Here is a 16,589-nt window from a genome sequence, read left to right on the forward strand (position 1 = left end):
CGAGCTGCTTGGCACGCTGGAGCACGGCGGGGGGCATGGTGCCCTGCTCGCCGCGGTACGACTCCAGCAGCACCGCGTGGTCCGTGATGTTCTTCATCTTGTGCAGGAACCACCGGTCGATCTTGGTCAGCTCGTACAGCCGCTCGATGGAGTACCCGGCCCGCAGCGCCGCCGCCAGCACAAAGATCCGCTTGTCCGTCGGCGTCTCCAGCTCCTGCCAGGCCGGAGGGGTGAGCAGGGCTGGGGAAGGTAGGTGGCCACCTCTCCCCCAGGACTGCACCAGCAGCACACACCCCCCAGACCCCAGTGCTCACCACGTCCGAGGCCGGCTTCACCATGTGGTCAAAGCCCACGCAGTTCTCATCCACCATCCTCAGCGCCTTCTGGAACGCCTCCTCGAAGTTCCTCCCGATGGCCATGACCTCCCCTGCAGAGGGAGAGGTGAGCAGCCGGACCCCACGCCCACCCCCTGCCCGCGGGCGCTGCCGCCCCCCGCGCTCACCCACGCTCTTCATGGAGCTGCCGATCTTGGTGCTGACACGCAGGAACTTGCTGAGGTCCCAGCGCGGGATCTTCACCACGCAGTAGTCCAGGCTGGGCTCGAAGTTGGCTGTGGTGGAGTTGGTGACGGAGTTCCTGGGGAGGGGACGGGGGTCAGCGGCCGGGGCTGTCCCACTGTGGCAGCGCCTCGTCCTGTGTTGTGGCAGCACCTTACCTGAGGACGGGTAGGGGGATGCCCAGGGCCAGCTTGGCGGCCACGTAGGCCAGCGGGTAGCCGGTGGCCTTGCTGGCCAGGGCTGAGCTGCGGGAGAGCCGGGCGTTCACCTCGATGATGTAGTACTGTGGGCAGCGGACAGGCAGGGTCAGCGGGGGCCGTGGGACATGGCTGAGCCGGCGACACGGCCGGACCCGCTGGATCCCAGAGATGCCAAAGCACAGGGAGGCACAGACTCATGGGGCAGAACCCAGAGCACCCCAGGGTAGGGTTGGACAGGGGTTGGGAGTGGGATCCAGGACTTTCAGGGAGCTGCTTGTACCTGCTCCGACTCGGGGTTGAGGGCGAACTGGATGTTGCACTCGCCCACGATGCCCAGGTGCTGCACCACCTTGATGGCCGTGCGCCGCAACATGAAGTACTCGGTGTCATTGAGAGTCTGGCTGGGCGCCACCACGATGGACTCGCCCGTGTGGATCCCCAGCGGGTCCAGGTTCTCCATGTTACACACCTGGCAGTGGGGGGTCACTGTGAGCTGGGGGTTCCCCAGCACCCCACGTGCTGCCCATGGCAGGTCCCTCCCAACTCCCACCACGTCCTCCCCTGCCCAGCCTGGGCTGGAACACAAGCCCCCGGGACACCCATTGTGTTCAGCCCACCCAGAGCAGGGGGGTGCAGGGCTCTGGCTCACGAGGTGCAGCTCCCAGTGGCACACAGGAGCTGTGCCGGCACCACGGGAGGCACAGGGGAGCTCTCCCTGGGGACAAGGTCCAGCAGGAGCCCCCACCCCCAGCACCTGCCTCATGTCCATCCCCCCTCAGTGGCCCGGAGGTCTCCCCCCATCCCATACCGTGACACAGTTGTTGTAGGCGTCCCGCACCACCTCGTACTCAATCTCCTTCCAGCCCTTGAGGGACTTGTCCACCAGCACCTGGGAGGTGTGGGTGAAGGCCTGGCTCACCAGGGCCACCAGCTCCTCCCGGCTGTTGGCGAAGCCAGAGCCCAGCCCCCCAAGGGCGTAGGCAGAGCGCACCAGCACCGGGTACCCCAAACGCTCGGCCGCTGCCTGTGCCTGCAGGGAACAGAGGGGTGATGGTGGGAACGGGAAGAACAGGCCCCTGCCCTGTCCCGCAGCCCCACAACCCACCCCGAACCTGCTCCAGGGAGGTAGCAGCCTCGCTGGGTGCCACGTGCTCCCCGATCTCTTCCATCTTCTCCGCGAAGACCTTGCGATCCTCCGTCATCTCGATGGAGGCGACGGGGGTGCCCAGCACCCGCACGTGGTACTGCTCCAGCACGCCCGCCTTGGTCAGCTCCACCCCACAGTTCAGGGCCGTCTGCCCCCCGAAGGTCAGCAGCACCCCGTCGGGGCGCTCATTCCGGATCACCTGGGGGGCACAGGGCGGTGAGACAGAAACCATGGCGGGTCTTGTGTCCTCCTCCAGCTGCTACCACGCCTGTGCTGCCCACCAAGTCCCTTACACTCCCACCCAGCCCTCCATACACCAGTCCTTCAGCCATCCCCCAGCCCAGCCATCCCTGCACCCCCAAACTGCCCAGGGTGCTCACCTGTGTGACGTACTCAGGGGTGATGGGCAGGAAGTACACCTTGTCTGCCAGCCCCTTAGAGGTCTGCACCGTGGCGATGTTGGGGTTGATCAGCACCGTCTGGATGTTCTCCTCCCTCAGCGCTTTGATGGCCTCATGGGGAACAGAGGGGTCACGGCTGGTGTCCCTGGGCCCCTGCCACCCCAGTGACCCCCATCGCTCCCTGTGCCCTGCTGTGGGTGCTCACCTGTGACCCTGAGTAGTCGAACTCGCCTGCCTGCCCGATGGAGAGGCCGCCGGAGCCCAGGATCAGCACCTTGCGGGGCTGGGCCACGTCTGGGCCTCCTGCCGGCACCTTGGTGTAGGTCAGCCAGTCCCGCAGGCGCTCCCGCACTGGAGGGACACGGCACGCTGGGGATGGGGCTACGGGGACCCCGGGCACAGCCCTGGCCCGCAGCCTCTGCCCCACGGCCATGCCATGGCCCTGGCCGCCCCTCACGCTCACACCCACCCGTCCGGGCTCCGCCGTCCCCATTCTGCAGGTCTCGCGCCGCCTCCACGAAGACATCAAAAAGCCCCTCCAGGTCCGTGGGTCCGGCACAGTGCTCGGGGTGAAACTGGACGCTGCGGAGGGGGGTCAGGCAGGGCACAGCCCTGGGCCCCCCTGCAACCCCAGTCATGGCCCCACAACCCCCGGCCCCCGCTGCGGCCCCGCGCCCACCTGAAGAAGGGCTTGTGCTGGTGGACGAGGCCCTCGTTGGAGCCGTCGTTGGCGTTGGTGAAGAGCGGGGCCCAGCCGGGCGGGAGGCTGCCCGCCTCCACCGCGAAGCCGTGGTTCTGCGCCGTGATGAAGCAGCGCTGTGTGTCCTCGTGCAGGCACGGCTGGTTGTGCCCACGATTCCCATACCTGGGCAGTGGGACGGGTGTCATGTGGCCCCGGCAGCCGGGACCCCACGGTGACCCCGGCCCCAGCCCCCCACTCACTTCATCTTGTAGGTGCGGGCACCGAGGGCCAGGGCGAGCAGCTGGTGCCCCAGGCAGATCCCAAAAACCGGCTTGGGCTGGGGTGCATCCAGCACCCGGCGCAGGCTGGACACCGTCTCCTGGCAGAGCTGCGGGTCCCCAGGGCCATTGCTGATGAACAGCCCGTCAAAGTCTGTGCCAAGAGAGCAGTGGGGTCAGAGTGGGGCCCCCCAGCCCCTCAAAGGCACAGTAGGGCCCACCAAGGTCCCCACTGGGTCACAGCAGCCCAGCAGTGAAGCACCCTGAGCCCCCAACACCTCAGCAGGGTCACACCAAGATGCTCTGACCCCGCAACACCCGTCGCAGTGGCAGCAACGGCCCCCCCGGTCCACCATGACTTCCCTTGCAGTCACATTAGGGCCCCTCAGTACCACAGTCCAGAGCCCCTCAAGCCAATCACAGCAAGGCACCCCAGGCCCACGGCCCCCCTCCTGCAGTGTCACACTGAGGGCCCTGAACCCAGAAGCCCCCAGGAAGGACGACACCGAGACCCCTCAGCCCATGGCACGGATCAGGACACAGGTACCTGCTGCCCCCAGCACCAACCAAGCAGACAGCCCTAGCTCCAGACTCCACCGAGGGGTGGGGCCCCAGGACATCCCTGGCCAGTGTCATCTCACCTGCAGTGTCCAGCGGGTGGTCCCAGGGCACCACGGTGACGGCCGCCCCCAGCTTGCACAGGCACCGCACCTGGTTGTTCTTGAGGCCGCAGTCGAGGGCCGTGATGCGCAACGACCCGCCGGGGTTGAACACGAGTGGCCCCTGCAGGGGGTGGGGGTGGATTGCCCGGTCCCCCCGCGGGGACCAGCCCCCCCAGGAGGGGCTCTGCAGCCCCCACCACTGCCCCCTAGCCCCGCCCAGCCCTCCCCCCCTCGCACCTTCAGCGACACCTCCTGCACCAGGTGCCGCTTGTTGGGGTCCTCAAAGGAAAGGCTCTCCTCGGGGGTCCCGTCCGGCACCAGCTTCCCCAGCAGCGTCCCCTTCTCGCGGATCTTCTTCGTCAGCGCCCGGGTATCCACCCCTGCGGGTGGGCTGTGAGACACAACCCCACGGCCCTGGCCCACCCCAGCGGGACCCCGCGCCCCAGCGGGACCCCGCACCCCAGCAGCATCGTCATCCCCAAATCCCAACACTGGGTTGACCTCCATGGGGGCAAATCCCAACACAGAGACGGGACCAGCTCAGAACTCACAGATCCCCAACCCCCAGCGCTGCCAATAAAACCTGACAGACGAGGTTATCGACTCTCCAGAAACACAATCAATGGTCACTACAATATCAATTGTACAGTCTAGATAAGAACTAGTCTAATTTGGGAAAGTGTACCACTGTGGATCCCTATTCGAGCACCATGCACCGTCCAGGGTTGGGAGCGCGGATCATGAAGCCTACAGATGGATGTCAGGGTATTCCCTGCGCACTCGCCCACCACCAGTGCAGCCACGTGGATCTTGCTGGACTCGAACCACTGGGGGAGCAGGGGGGGAGCAGGGCTAGGGGGGTGGTCACCAGCCCAGAAGTCCCAGGAGACACAGATCCCTGGCCCACAGTATGGGACCAGCCCCCCCCAGTGCTGGGCTGCCACTGCCCCCACCTTGTCCCACACCCATCCTGGCGGGGCTGAGCCTTGGTCCGGGGGAGGGCTGCTGACAGAGAGACCCCCATGTGTGGGGAGGTCAGAATAGCACGGCCACAGCGGGCCTGGACTCTGCCCTGGGACGAGCAGCCTGGAGGCTTGAGGGGGTGGGAGGGGGCTGGGGCCTTGAGCGGGCCCAGCACTGCCTTGCCCTGGGGGGCTGGGACCCCCACTCTGCAATGGAGCCCTGGCAAGGACACATACACAGCCCCACTCCCCAGGTGCTGCAAGGGCACCCCAGTCCCAGGTCTCCCCCTGCCCAGACCCAGTCCTTGGCATGTCAGAGCGCCCTGGACTCTGCCGTGGCTCTGGCCTGGCAGGATCAGAGTCAAGCCTCCACCTACCACGACATGCCACTCGCTGCCCTGCCCTAGCACCCTGTGCCATCCCGTCATGGCACTCTGTGCTGTCCTGCCCCGGCATTCTGTGCTGTCCTGCCCTGGCACCTCGTGCTGTCCATCCTGCCCTGGCACCCAGCACTATCCCGTTCAGCCACCACGACGGGACACGCTGCCCCCGGCCCCCCTCGCTCACCCTGCTGAGGCCGAAGGCGTCGGGCTCGTCCCGGGGCACCCCGTAGTTGCCGACCAGCGGGTAGGTGAGCACCAAGATCTGCGCCTTGTAGGAGGGGTCGGTGAGTGCCTCGGGGTACCCCACCATGCCGGTCTGGAACACTGCGCGGGGATCGGGGTGGGAGTGATGGGATGTCCCGCCGCGGGGCACTGAGCCGGGCCGATCCCGGGGACCCCGAGTGGGGGGAGTCTCCGGGCCGGGCCGGACCGGACCCGCCGTTCCCTCCCCTCCCCGCCGCCGGTCTCGGGCCGCCCCCCGACATCCCGACATCCCGACATCCCGACATCCCGACATCCCGGCCCCGCCCGGCCCGGCCCGGCCGCACTCACCGACTTCCCCGGCGACGGCGGCCCCGGCGGCCCCGAAGGGGCGGCCGCGCAGCACCGACCCGTCCTGCAGCAGCAGCCGGGCCATGGCGGCGCCACGTGCGCTCCGGCGGCCCCGCGGCGGCGGCCGAGCGGCGGAGCGGGGGCGGCGGGAGGATCCGGGGCGGGGCCGCGCCGGGACCGCCCCGGGGCGGGGCGGCGGCACCTGGAGCACCGACCGGGGGGCTCCGGGGGCTCCGCGGGGCGGGAGGGGAGGGGGCGCAGCGACCGGGGACCCGACCGCGGGTGCGCGGGGAACGGCGGAGCGCGGGCGGTGGGGCCGGAGCGGGAGGGGACCGGGCTGAGTTGCACCGGGGCGGGACGGATGTGGAGTTTGGATAGTCAGAGGAGTTTTAAGCGCAATAGTAGAAATACCGCGTGGAATTTGCGTTCAGCCGCTGTACATCGTTAAATCTATTTTTCACCGCTTTTGTCAGGGGAGAGCGCGAACGCAGTCCCCCACTACCACAAATTATGCAGTCGAGTTTCCCGCATTTGGGGAAATCGCAGGGGTCAGCACACCCGGAGTGCAAGGGATGAGCCTCGCCCTGGGAAAACCACCTGCCTGATCATGGTGTCTCCCCTGCCAGGTAAGTATGACTCCACCTCCCCGGCCCCACCGCGCCCGCCCCGCGCACCCACCCCGAGCACACGCTCACCGACCACCCGGCCCCGCCCCCGCGCGGCCCCGCGCTCCCCACCGTCCCGCACGGCCCCGCCCGCGCAGCAGCGCCCGCGGACGCGCGTGGCCGCGGGGTCTGTGTGCGGGACGTGTCCCGGCGTCCCCCGCGAGCTGTGTTGATTTGCATGGACACGCCCTCTTGCGCTAAGGCCCCGCCCCTCTCAGAGCTCGGCCGCTCGAGCGTGGCCCCGCCCCCTCCAGGCCCCGCGGGTCCCGCCGCAACCGGGTCCGGGCGGTGCCGCGCGGGGCTCGTGTGTCACCACCGACCGTGTGACATGGACAGGTTGACATGATGGCACCTACAGGGTCCATACACAGACACCTTCACAGCCCGGCGACCCCCAGTGCTGGGACCGTGGGGTCTGGGTGCTGGTGGTGCGTGGTGAGAGCAGATGCCCTCTGAGGAGCCACCCACAAGAACACGGTGCTGTGGAAGTGCCCACGCACCCTCCGTGGGGAAGGTGAGGGGCTGTTAAACACCAGCAATCGTGGCACCCCAGACCCACCAGGTCCAGCACCCCATGCTTGTGACCCCATGGACCCCAACGTGCCCTCAGCCAACACCACTCCCCACAGTCCCTCTGCTGCTGTCTGGGCACTGCTGATTTGGCTCTAACAGCACATGCTGTCCATGTGCAGAGCAGAGGGTGGAGAATAGCAATGGCCTTTCACAGAATTAGAGGAGAACTTCTGGCACTCTTTGAAACATCTGGAGCAAAACCTTTGGGTGAGCGGGGGTGGCTCCCGGGTGTGGGAGGATGGATAAGGAAACTGCTGGGGCTGGCACAGAGGGCTGGTTGGGTTTGCTGGTTTTGGTCGTTGTGTCTGTGAGGGTTCAGCTGATCTGACCTGGGACCAAACTAGGATGTGAGAGGCTGGAACGAGGCCTGGATTGGGCAGGCAAGGACCAGAGGAATGATGCTGAGTGCAGGAGGGGATGGGGAGAAAGAGGAGAGGAGGTGGAAAGGCTTGGACTGGAGACTGTCAGTGGCTACACAGTCCATCCCCAAGCTGGGGTGATGGGAGACCCGGGACACAGTGGTGAGGGAGGGACTCCAAGATACGGGTGCCAGGAGCCCCTGTGACGCAGCTCCGGCAGCGGCACCGAGGTGCTGTGAGTCCCCCGGCTCACAGTGCAGTGTCAATGGCCGGTGAACGCGCCGTCGGCACTGCCAGTGCCCCGGCTCGGGGGCACGGGCCAGCCCGACCCGGGCCATCAGCCCTCGGCGGGACCGAGCGAATGAGGGGCGAGCCCCGGGGCGGGGAGTCCGCGCTGGAGCCGCCGGCGCGTCGGTTCCGCGGGTGCGGCGGGAACCGGGAGCGAGCGGGACCAGGACGGGCGGAGGGACGGGGCCTGGCGGGCGGGGCGGGGCCACACGAGTATGTACTGACTGAGGGGGCGGGGTCTTGTAGATGAGGAGGCTGGGATATGCAAATAACACACCACTCGCGGGGGACGCCGGGACACGTCCCGCACACAGACCCCGCGGCCACGCGCGTCCGCGGGCGCTGCTGCGCGGGCGGGGCCGTGCGGGACGGTGGGGAGCGCGGGGCCGCGCGGGGGCGGGGCCGGGTGGTCGGTGAGCGTGTGGTCGGGGTGGGTGCGCGGGGCGGGCGCGGTGGGGCCGGGGAGGTGGAGTCATACTTACCTGGCAGGGGAGACACCATGATCAGGCAGGTGGTTTTCCCAGGGCGAGGCTCATCCCTTGCACTCCGGGTGTGCTGACCCCTGCGATTTCCCCAAATGCGGGAAACTCGACTGCATAATTTGTGGTAGTGGGGGACTGCGTTCGCGCTCTCCCCTGATCACGTTGTTCAAAAGACAGATGTGGGATTTAAGGCAATGCTTGAGGTGCGCAGGTCAGGCGGTGCTGCGGGTCGGGCGCTGGGCCTCCACAGCTGGAGGTGGCGGAGTGAAAGCGGAGAAGCGTCCCCTGGACGGGGACGTGGCGAGGGACACCGGAGCAGCGGGATGTGGGACCGCGGGTGTTGGGGGCGAACCTCGAGGTGTCCGGGATCCTCCGAGTAGGCAGGAAATCTGTGTTGGGGGCCCGCTCGCCCTCCCGGTGCGAGGCTCGGGAATAGCCGGGGGTCCTGGGGCATCACAGGACGCCCTCTCCGAAGAGGCACTGCCGATGCCCGGGAGACGCATCCACATTCCCGGCTGGAATTAGCCAGCGGATCCCTAAGGGCGGGCTCTGGGCTTCTGTGCCTGGAACCGGAACGATCCCGGGAATCACCCGCGGGAGCGGGTCCGCGCAGGGGAAGAGTGGTGGAAGTGCCGGTCCCGCTCCGCTGTTACTGTTAATTGGCAAATAAGAAGCCCCTAAGCCTCAGTTTGTGAGCATTAGTGGGCAGGCGTTCTTTATTATCAGCACTGGACACACAGGGAGGACTGCTTCCCTAATCATCTGTGTGTCCTGTTCTCGCTCAGCGTACCTAATATGTACGTACAATTTTACATATAAATGTCTTACGTATTCACTACTTTTCTCAGAAAGTTCATTCAGATGTTACTTAGCTCTGAGAAGTTCCTCGGAAATCCTTATTTGGTCACTAGGGGACTTCTGGTGCTCTCTTGGTGGTCTCTGATGGTCTTCTGGAGCTTGAACTTACCTTGCACTTGTCCGTTGATCAGCGTATTTACAGCTGGTTACAGAGAGCCTTTGTTCAGCATCTCTTATCGAAAACCGGATACTTCCGTTACAACTACTCTAACTGAAAGCATTCATACGCTTGCTAATCTTGCAACTGAACCCTGACAGAAACTCACATCGCTAAGGCCCGTGGGAAATACTGAATGCGGATACGGCCCTGAGTGCCCGGTATTGCACACGGACACGGACACGGACAGAGCTGCATCCCCTTCGAGATCTGTCCTTCAACCCCCATGTCAGGGGAGAGCGCGAACGCAGTCCCCCACTACCACAAATTATGCAGTCGAGTTTCCCGCATTTGGGGAAATCGCAGGGGTCAGCACACCCGGAGTGCAAGGGATGAGCCTCGCCCTGGGAAAACCACCTGCCTGATCATGGTGTCTCCCCTGCCAGGTAAGTATGACTCCACTTCCCCGGCCCCACCGCGCCCGCCCCGCGCACCCACCCCGAGCACACGCTCACCGACCACCCGGCCCCGCCCCCGCGCGGCCCCGCGCTCCCCACCGTCCCGCACGGCCCCGCCCGCGCAGCAGCGCCCGCGGACGCGCGTGGCCGCGGGGTCTGTGTGCGGGACGTGTCCCGGCGTCCCCCGCGAGCTGTGTGTGATTTGCATGGACACGCCCCATCCCGGAGGCCCCGCCCCGGCCCTCGCGCAGGGCAGCGCCCCCTGGCGGATCCTCCCGAATGGATTCGGATCCGTTGGATCCCTCGGAACGGAGGGAAGCGGGGGCTGTTTGTTTAACGGGCGTTCGGTTGGGCAGTTCGTGCCGGGGATTAGAAAGAAACTCGGGAAGAGAGAAGGAGCACCGGGGGCGGTTGTTTCCCCAGTGATGTCTGTAACCACAGGGAAGAGGGAGAAGGGAAGGAAGAGAGCCGGGTGAAATTCCCAAATCCGTTGTCAGCCGCCCCAACTGACGTGCAGGGACACGGAGGAGGCAGAGGGTGAGGTGGATTTTGGGGGCGAGGGTGGGGATTAACACCCCTCCAGAAGGATCAGGGTGCCTGTTGCAAACAGGAGGGGCACGGGGAAAAGGAGTGTCCTGAATTGCAAACGGACAGAAGGGAGAATCAGAAGAGATGGGATTTATGGCAGAAATTGGGCTGGACTGAAGGGGACCGGTCCTCAGGCCAGTCCTCAGGTTCCAGGTAAGCTGGGGAACGGAACAATGGATTTTCTAGTGGATACTGGAGCAGCTCATTCCAGGTCCTGGCCCTGAGGGACCTTTAGCAAAAGGAAAGTGGGTGTTGTTGCTGGGAAATTCCCCCGGGACAGGGAATCCCCCAGACCGTTTCACACCCCGTGGAGTTCACGACTGGGAACACAAAATGAACTCATGGCTTTCTCCACAGGCCGAGTGTCCTTCGCCATTGCTTGGGCAGGATTTGCTGTGCAAGTTAAATGCACAGTTGACTTTTCCTCAGGACTCTGTCCAGCTGCATATTCCTCTGGAAAACGCATGGAAAGCACAGCTCTGCCCACTCCCCGAGGGAAACCTGCAGTCAAGGGAATCTCCAGTGAAGTTTTAGGTGCAGTTGTACCATTGGTTTGGGCTCTGGGAACCCCGGGATGAGCGAGAAACCCGAGTCTGGTAAAAACTGAACTGAAACCAGGAGTGCAAGTGGTAAGACAAGACCAACACCCCAGAAAATGAAGGGTCTGGAGAGCACTGGAACCATTAATAGAGTGATTTTTAGAGTTTGGGTTGCTGCCAATCAGAATGTAACACTCCAGTCCTGCCAGTGAAAAAGAGCAGTGCAGGAGTGATGGGGAGGTAATGCCTGGACACCTGATGTTCATTCAGTTGTCCCAAATCCCGACATCCTTCTCACCTCAATCCCAGAGACCAATATGGACTTTGCAGTGTTGGATGTGAAAGATGCCTTCTCTTGTGTCTCTGTGGGTGAACAGAGTCACCTTGTCTGTGTCTTTGAATGGGAAAAGCCAACTCAGAGCAGGGAAATGATATCAAGCCCCTCAAGATTTAAATCTAACTTTGCAATTTTTTTCAGTTGTTCAGCAGTAGCTGCAGCTGGACAGCTGTGATCAACAAATTCCATTGTGAACGTCCTGCACTCGGCTGATCCTTTGTTTCAAGGAAAACAGGAGACAACCCCAAGAGCAGTGGGCTGTCTGGACAGGAGCCTCCAGGAGTGTTGTCAGCAGGACTGAGCAGTACCTGGGGAAAGGTAATTCCAGCAGTGGGAGATGGTGACCAGTGACCCACTGACCACCTGCTCAGAATGGCCCCCGACTGAAAGAGAGGGAGGAGCTGCCCCTGCAGAGGGAGGGATGAGCGTGGGAAGGGAGGGACACCCAGCACAGAGAGGTTTCAGTGCTAATTGATAACGACTTGTGTAACCTGTAACCAAGGAACACTGGTGCCTTTGTTTGCCAAATGTATAAATGCTGATGCTCGGGAAGCGGGGAACGGCCTTGGGGGAACCTCCAGCTCCCGTCTCTGCGCTAACAGGGATAAAACCCAGGAATCCCTCGCCTGGGGGTGGGAATTGGCACGGCGGTGGGGACAGCGGTCCCGCTCCAGCCCACGGGACTCAGTCCCAGCGTCAGGGAGCGCCCGGGGCAGGACGAGCCGCCCGTGCTGGGCTCGGGGCAGCGGCTCCGGGAGCTCCCGGCGGTGCCCGGGCCGGACCGAGGGGCTGCGGGACCCGCGAAGCAAAGGGGGAGGAGCCTCATCGGAGGGGCGTGTCCATGCAAATCATTCAGCACTCGCGGGGGACGCCGGGACACGTCCCGCACACAGACCCCGCGGCCACGCGCGTCCGCGGGCGCTGCTGCGCGGGCGGGGCCGTGCGGGACGGTGGGGAGCGCGGGGCCGCGCGGGGGCGGGGCCGGGTGGTCGGTGAGCGTGTGGTCGGGGTGGGTGCGCGGGGCGGGCGCGGTGGGGCCGGGGAGGTGGAGTCATACTTACCTGGCAGGGGAGACACCATGATCAGGCAGGTGGTTTTCCCAGGGCGAGGCTCATCCCTTGCACTCCGGGTGTGCTGACCCCTGCGATTTCCCCAAATGCGGGAAACTCGACTGCATAATTTGTGGTAGTGGGGGACTGCGTTCGCGCTCTCCCCTGATCATGTTGTTCAAAAACAGAGTGACAGATGAGGAAGCGCTCCAATTGTGCTGTGTCTGTTTTTTTCTCTCGGCACCCCGATGTGCGTCCTGTCCAGCACTTTTCCGGGCCGGGCCGGAGCATCCTGATGCTCGGCAGGGAGTTCCTCTGCAGGGACGTTCCTTCTGCTCGGTCCCAGTTCGTTCTGACCGAGAGCGCCCCGGGCCCACTGCCTGTCCCTCCCCCCACTCGCAGCCTGCACGGGGGGTGGGGGGGGCGCGATTTGCATCTCCCTGTCCTCTCCCCTATCGATGATGGTTCCACCGAGCCCCTGCTCCCCTGCCTGGGAAGGAACTGGACGGACACACGGTGAAAACCTGTGGCTTTATTGATCCCTGGCAGCCACAGGGACAGCCGGGCCTGGGCACAGAGACCCCCAGGCCAGGGGGTCCCCTGCCCATCCGCAGCCCCCTGCCCCACTCAGGGGGTCTTGGCCTTCCTCCGCTGGGTGCCCCACAGCAGCAGGGACAGGGATACGGTGGCAGTGCCCAGGATCCCACTGAAGAGTAGTACCGGGAACGTGCCCTGCCCGGGAGCAGCGGTGAGCGGTGCCAACCCCTGCAGCCCCCCAAAGCCCTCCCTGATCCATCTGGGGGGCAGCCAGAGAGGGGTCCTGTCCCACTGGTGCTCACCTCGCGCAGGCACTTGTAGCCGTGGAAGGGGCTGTCACAGAGGCACTGGACGAGGCCGGGGCCATCGGGGGCACACGCCGAGTTTTCGGGACACGGCCAGGCTGGCAGAGCAGAGCGGGGGGTCACGGGGCCCAGGACAGACCCCACTGCCAGCCCCAGGCACCCACTGCCGGGGTCACTGTCCCCCCGCCGTACCGAGCTCCGCGGAGCCATTGCAGGGGTTTTTCTGGCCCCGGCACTGCCGGATGCTCCCGTCCACTGTCACATCCTGCCAGGCGTCACTCCCGCCCGGACACTCCAGCGCCGCCGGCACCGCGCTGAGGACAGAGCTCAGCACCAGACTGCGGGGACCCCCAGCCCCGACCCCCCGGCACTCACAGGAGCTGCAGGTGGGTGAAGCCCAGGAAGGAGCCGTTGGGGAGGGACGTCAGGGGGTTCTCAGTCAGGTCCCTGTGAACAGACGGACCTTCAGCCCCGTCCGGCACCCCTGGCCTGGTGGGCACTGGGGTCCCTCCGGACCTCACTGAACCTCAGCCAGTTCCCATACCCCCCATTTCCCCCCAAGGCCCTGGGGGTGCAGCCCCCCCAGCCCCCAGGGCTCAGAGCTCCCAGTGGAGCTGCTGAGGGAGGGGCTCGGTCACTGCCGTCGCTAACAAAGACCCGGAGCTGGGCCCAGCGGGGTGCCCTGAGCTCTGCACACCCAGCCCTGACAGTGCCCTGGGCGGGGCCGTCCAGCCGAGCCACCCCCGCCCCCATCTCTCCAGCCTGGGGACAAGGACGCCGTGTGGGACCGTGGAACAGCCCCTCCACCATGGGCAGAGGGGGTCCCGGGGGACTCACAGGACGATGGCAGCGGTGGCCTCGGCCAGTTCCGGGGGGACACTGTGCAGGGAGCAGTTGCTCAGGTCCAGCCTGGGAGGGGGCAGCAGTTGGGGGGGGACAGTAGCACACCTGGTACCCCCGTACCGCCCCCCCCATTCCCATGACCCCCCTGTGACACTCAAAACCCACCCTGGCCCCTTCCTGTGCCCGCCCGACCTCCACCCTGCATGTCCTCCATCCAGGCACCCCCCCCTCCCGCCATTCCCTTGACCCCCCTGTGACCCCAAACACCCCCTCCGGCACCCCCCGCCCCCCGAGCACCCCCGTCACGTGGCCCCCGACCCCCCCCAGCACCCCCAGACTCGCCCCCAGCCTGTGCGTCCCAGTCCCCCCCGCACTCCCCGTCCCACCCGTACCCCAGCAGCCGCCCCGGGGGGGCTCCCCTCTCCCGGCAGCAGCGCCCGTCGTTCTCGGTGTCGCCCCGGGACTCACAGAACCGGGACACAATGGAGCCGTTCCGCGGCGGCCCCGGGCAGCTCCCGCACACCTTGGGAGGGCCAGGAGGGCATGGGCAGCGCCGGCACCGGGGGCAGCCCCCGATCCCGGGCACCCCCGGACCCCGGGTACCCCCCAATCCCCGGGCACCCCCGATCCCCGGACAACCCTCGGCCTCGGGGCAACCCCCGACTTCCCCGACCGCCGGACACCTCCAAGGCGGTCACCCCCGAACCGCGGGGCATCCCCGGCCCCCAGGTCACCCCCCGATCCCGGGGCAGCCGCGATGCGGGCACCCGGACCGGGCACTCGCCGACCCTCGGTGCCCCCGTCCCGGGCACTCCTTGACCTCTTGGCGCCTCCGATCTGGGGCATCCTCCGCCCACCCCAGCCCCCCGTTCCCGTGCCCCGTCGCTCACTGCGGCCCCGCGGGCGGTCCGGGGCAGCAGCAGCGGCAGCAGCAGCGGCAGCAGCAGCGCGACCGCGCCCATGGCGCCGGGCTGTCCCTCCCCTCCGCGGGCCGGGCGGCCTCTGGACCCGAGCGGGGCGGCGGGGGGCCCCCCGCGGCGCGGGCAGCGGGGCGCGGTGACCGGCCGAGGCAGCGGAGCGCGGCGGGGCCGGGATCGGGGTCGGAAGCGGGGCCGCCCCACGTGGGGCGGGCGGTGACGCCATCAGAGCGCGCGGAGGCCGGGCGGACGCGGCGTCGAGGGCGGCCCCGCCAGGACACGTCATCACGGCGCGCCCCGGCTGTCAGGCGGCACGTGGGGCACGCGCCGCCGCCGGTGAGTGTCGCACCGGGTCCGCCGTGACAAGGTCACCGCCCGACCCCACACCGCGCCGGGGCACTGCGGGCACCGGACCGGGGCACGCCGGAGGCCGGCACCGGGCTGGGGGCACCGGGGACACCGGGGACGGGGAGCAGAGTCTGGGCTGGGGGGACTGGGGCACCGGGGACACCGGGGACACCGGGGACGGGGAGCAGAGCCCTGGGCTGGAGGGACTGGGGCACGGGGGGCAGCGGGGACACCGGGGACGGGGAGCAGAGCCCTGGGCTGGAGGGACTGGGGCACAGGGGGCAGCGGGGGCGGGGAGCAGAGTCCCGGTTAGAGGTACCGGGGATAGCGGGGACGGGGCGCAGAGCCTGGGCTGGGGTGACTGGGGACACCGGGGAAGGCAGGCTGGGGACAGTAGGGACAGGGCAGCGGGTTCACCACCCGGGGACACGGGGCACTTCGGGGCTGGGGAAGCGGTGCTGCGAATGCTGAGTTTCGGAGGGGAAACACCGGGACCCCCAGGGGAGCGGCAGCAGGACGGCGGCGGGGTCAGTGGGTGACGGGGACAGGCGGAGCGCCGCGGCTCTGGGTCATCGGCTGACGGGGGCGCGGGGGTCACCGGGGCTGGCGGCAGTAGAGCCTCAGGGACACCGAGGGCCCCCGCGGCACGGGAGCCTTGGCCCGAGGCCGGTGGGTGCCCCTCGGGACGAGGTGCCCCCGCCCGTGTTTAGTCTGGGCGGGAGAATGCGGGGGGTGACCTTGGACCCTGTCCGGGAGCTGGGCGGTGACGTGTCCCGGGCCGGTGGCGGCCGCGGTGCTGCCCTCTGACCTCCTTCCCCACCGGGATACCCGGCTCTGCCGCCGCTGACGGACCCCGACCCGGCTTGGCCTCCCCCGGCCCCCGGCGGGCAGGCCCGGGCAGGCTGTGCCGGGGTGCCAGGAGGGCTCAGCCTAATCCCCCCAGGCATTCCCCAGGCGAGCATTCCAACGGGGATCACGGTGGGCACAGTGCCACCCGCAGTCCAGCCCCGTCCTCCCTGTGCCCCTAACGCTGCCCCGCCGGGATGGGGGGTCCCCTGCAGCCTGTACCCCGTCCCTGGCTGGGAGGGGATCCTCCACAGCATCCCCTGCTCCTTGGCACCCGCTGCTCCGGGCCCCCCGCAGTCCCTGCATGCCTGGGGAGGCAGAGGGGGGTGTGTCTACCCGGCCACCCCCTCCTGCTGCACAGGGGGCAGAGCTCGGGGGGCCCCGGGATGCCCCTGTGATCGAGGCAGGGGTGCCAGAGCCAGCGAGTGCTCAGGTGTTTGCTCCACCTGGCTGGTGCCCGGAGCCCCTCAGGCTGCCAGCCCCCCTCTGTCCGTCTGTCCATCCCTGGCCGTGTGGGGCGTGTGGTGTGGGGGTCACCCTGCCCAGCCTCTGCCCTCAGGGATGAGAGTGTGGGAGCTCCTCCTGCCCCTCCTCGCCGGTGCAGACTGGGCTCCGCTGTGCCCTCCCCCGCCCCATCGGCCGGTCCTGCCGCGGGGGCTGCGCTGTGCCGGCCCCG

At 67.0% G+C, this 16,589-nt stretch overlaps 2 protein-coding genes and 4 non-coding genes across 6 annotated transcripts; 2 read left to right on the plus strand and 4 right to left on the minus strand.

Annotated features, from left to right (window-relative positions):
- Positions 1–4: 4 nt before the first annotated feature.
- LOC120324629 (CAD protein-like) lies at positions 5–5,909 on the minus strand (the record flags this gene model as incomplete). Its single annotated transcript, XM_039388146.1, has 17 exons — positions 5,825–5,909; positions 5,457–5,596; positions 4,697–4,754; positions 4,165–4,373; positions 3,907–4,048; positions 3,248–3,419; positions 2,985–3,170; positions 2,775–2,887; positions 2,511–2,656; positions 2,285–2,416; positions 1,870–2,103; positions 1,566–1,787; positions 1,038–1,226; positions 716–840; positions 503–636; positions 315–427; positions 5–214 (listed from the first exon to the last, which is right to left on the minus strand). Coding segments are annotated over exons 1-17 (2,610 nt in total), but the record flags the coding sequence as incomplete, so codon positions are not given.
- Positions 5,910–6,294: 385 nt separating this feature from the next.
- Positions 6,295–6,458, minus strand: LOC120324630. Its single transcript, XR_005566087.1, has one exon. It is a non-coding gene; the product is annotated as a U1 spliceosomal RNA (small nuclear RNA).
- A 1,725-nt stretch (positions 6,459–8,183) lies between these two features.
- LOC113997785 lies at positions 8,184–8,347 on the plus strand. The gene has a single exon (XR_003544219.1). It is a non-coding gene; the product is annotated as a U1 spliceosomal RNA (small nuclear RNA).
- A 1,089-nt stretch (positions 8,348–9,436) lies between these two features.
- LOC113997784 lies at positions 9,437–9,600 on the minus strand. Its single transcript, XR_003544218.1, has one exon. It is a non-coding gene; the product is annotated as a U1 spliceosomal RNA (small nuclear RNA).
- A 2,521-nt stretch (positions 9,601–12,121) lies between these two features.
- On the plus strand, positions 12,122–12,285 carry LOC114003014. Its single transcript, XR_003546085.1, has one exon. It is a non-coding gene; the product is annotated as a U1 spliceosomal RNA (small nuclear RNA).
- A 344-nt stretch (positions 12,286–12,629) lies between these two features.
- Positions 12,630–14,854, minus strand: ATRAID (all-trans retinoic acid induced differentiation factor). The gene is made up of 7 exons (XM_027739912.2): positions 14,693–14,854; positions 14,195–14,325; positions 13,797–13,868; positions 13,335–13,406; positions 13,152–13,273; positions 12,957–13,057; positions 12,630–12,849 (listed from the first exon to the last, which is right to left on the minus strand). The coding sequence occupies exons 1-7, from the start codon at positions 14,762–14,764 to the stop codon at positions 12,745–12,747; spliced, it is 675 nt and encodes a 224-aa protein (XP_027595713.1). The 5' UTR covers positions 14,765–14,854; the 3' UTR covers positions 12,630–12,744.
- Positions 14,855–16,589: the final 1,735 nt, after the last annotated feature.

This window comes from Pipra filicauda, unplaced genomic scaffold (genome assembly GCF_003945595.2).
Source record: "Pipra filicauda isolate LSUMZ 115617 unplaced genomic scaffold, ASM394559v2 scaffold614_size217257_pilon, whole genome shotgun sequence".
Classification (NCBI taxonomy): domain Eukaryota; kingdom Metazoa; phylum Chordata; class Aves; order Passeriformes; family Pipridae; genus Pipra; species Pipra filicauda.

Bases quoted from the DNA above. Each gene is read 5' to 3' on its own strand.
- ATRAID (XM_027739912.2), bottom strand. From the start codon at position 14,764: ATGGGCGCGGTCGCGCTGCTGCTGCCGCTGCTGCTGCCGCTGCTGCTG. The intron at 13,407-13,796 runs GTGAGTCCCCCG...GTCTGTTCACAG, and splicing joins GCCACCGCTGCCATCGTCCT to GGACCTGACTGAGAACCCCC. The intron at 12,850-12,956 runs GTGAGCACCAGT...GCTCCCGGGCAG, and splicing joins GCTACAAGTGCCTGCGCGAG to GGCACGTTCCCGGTACTACT.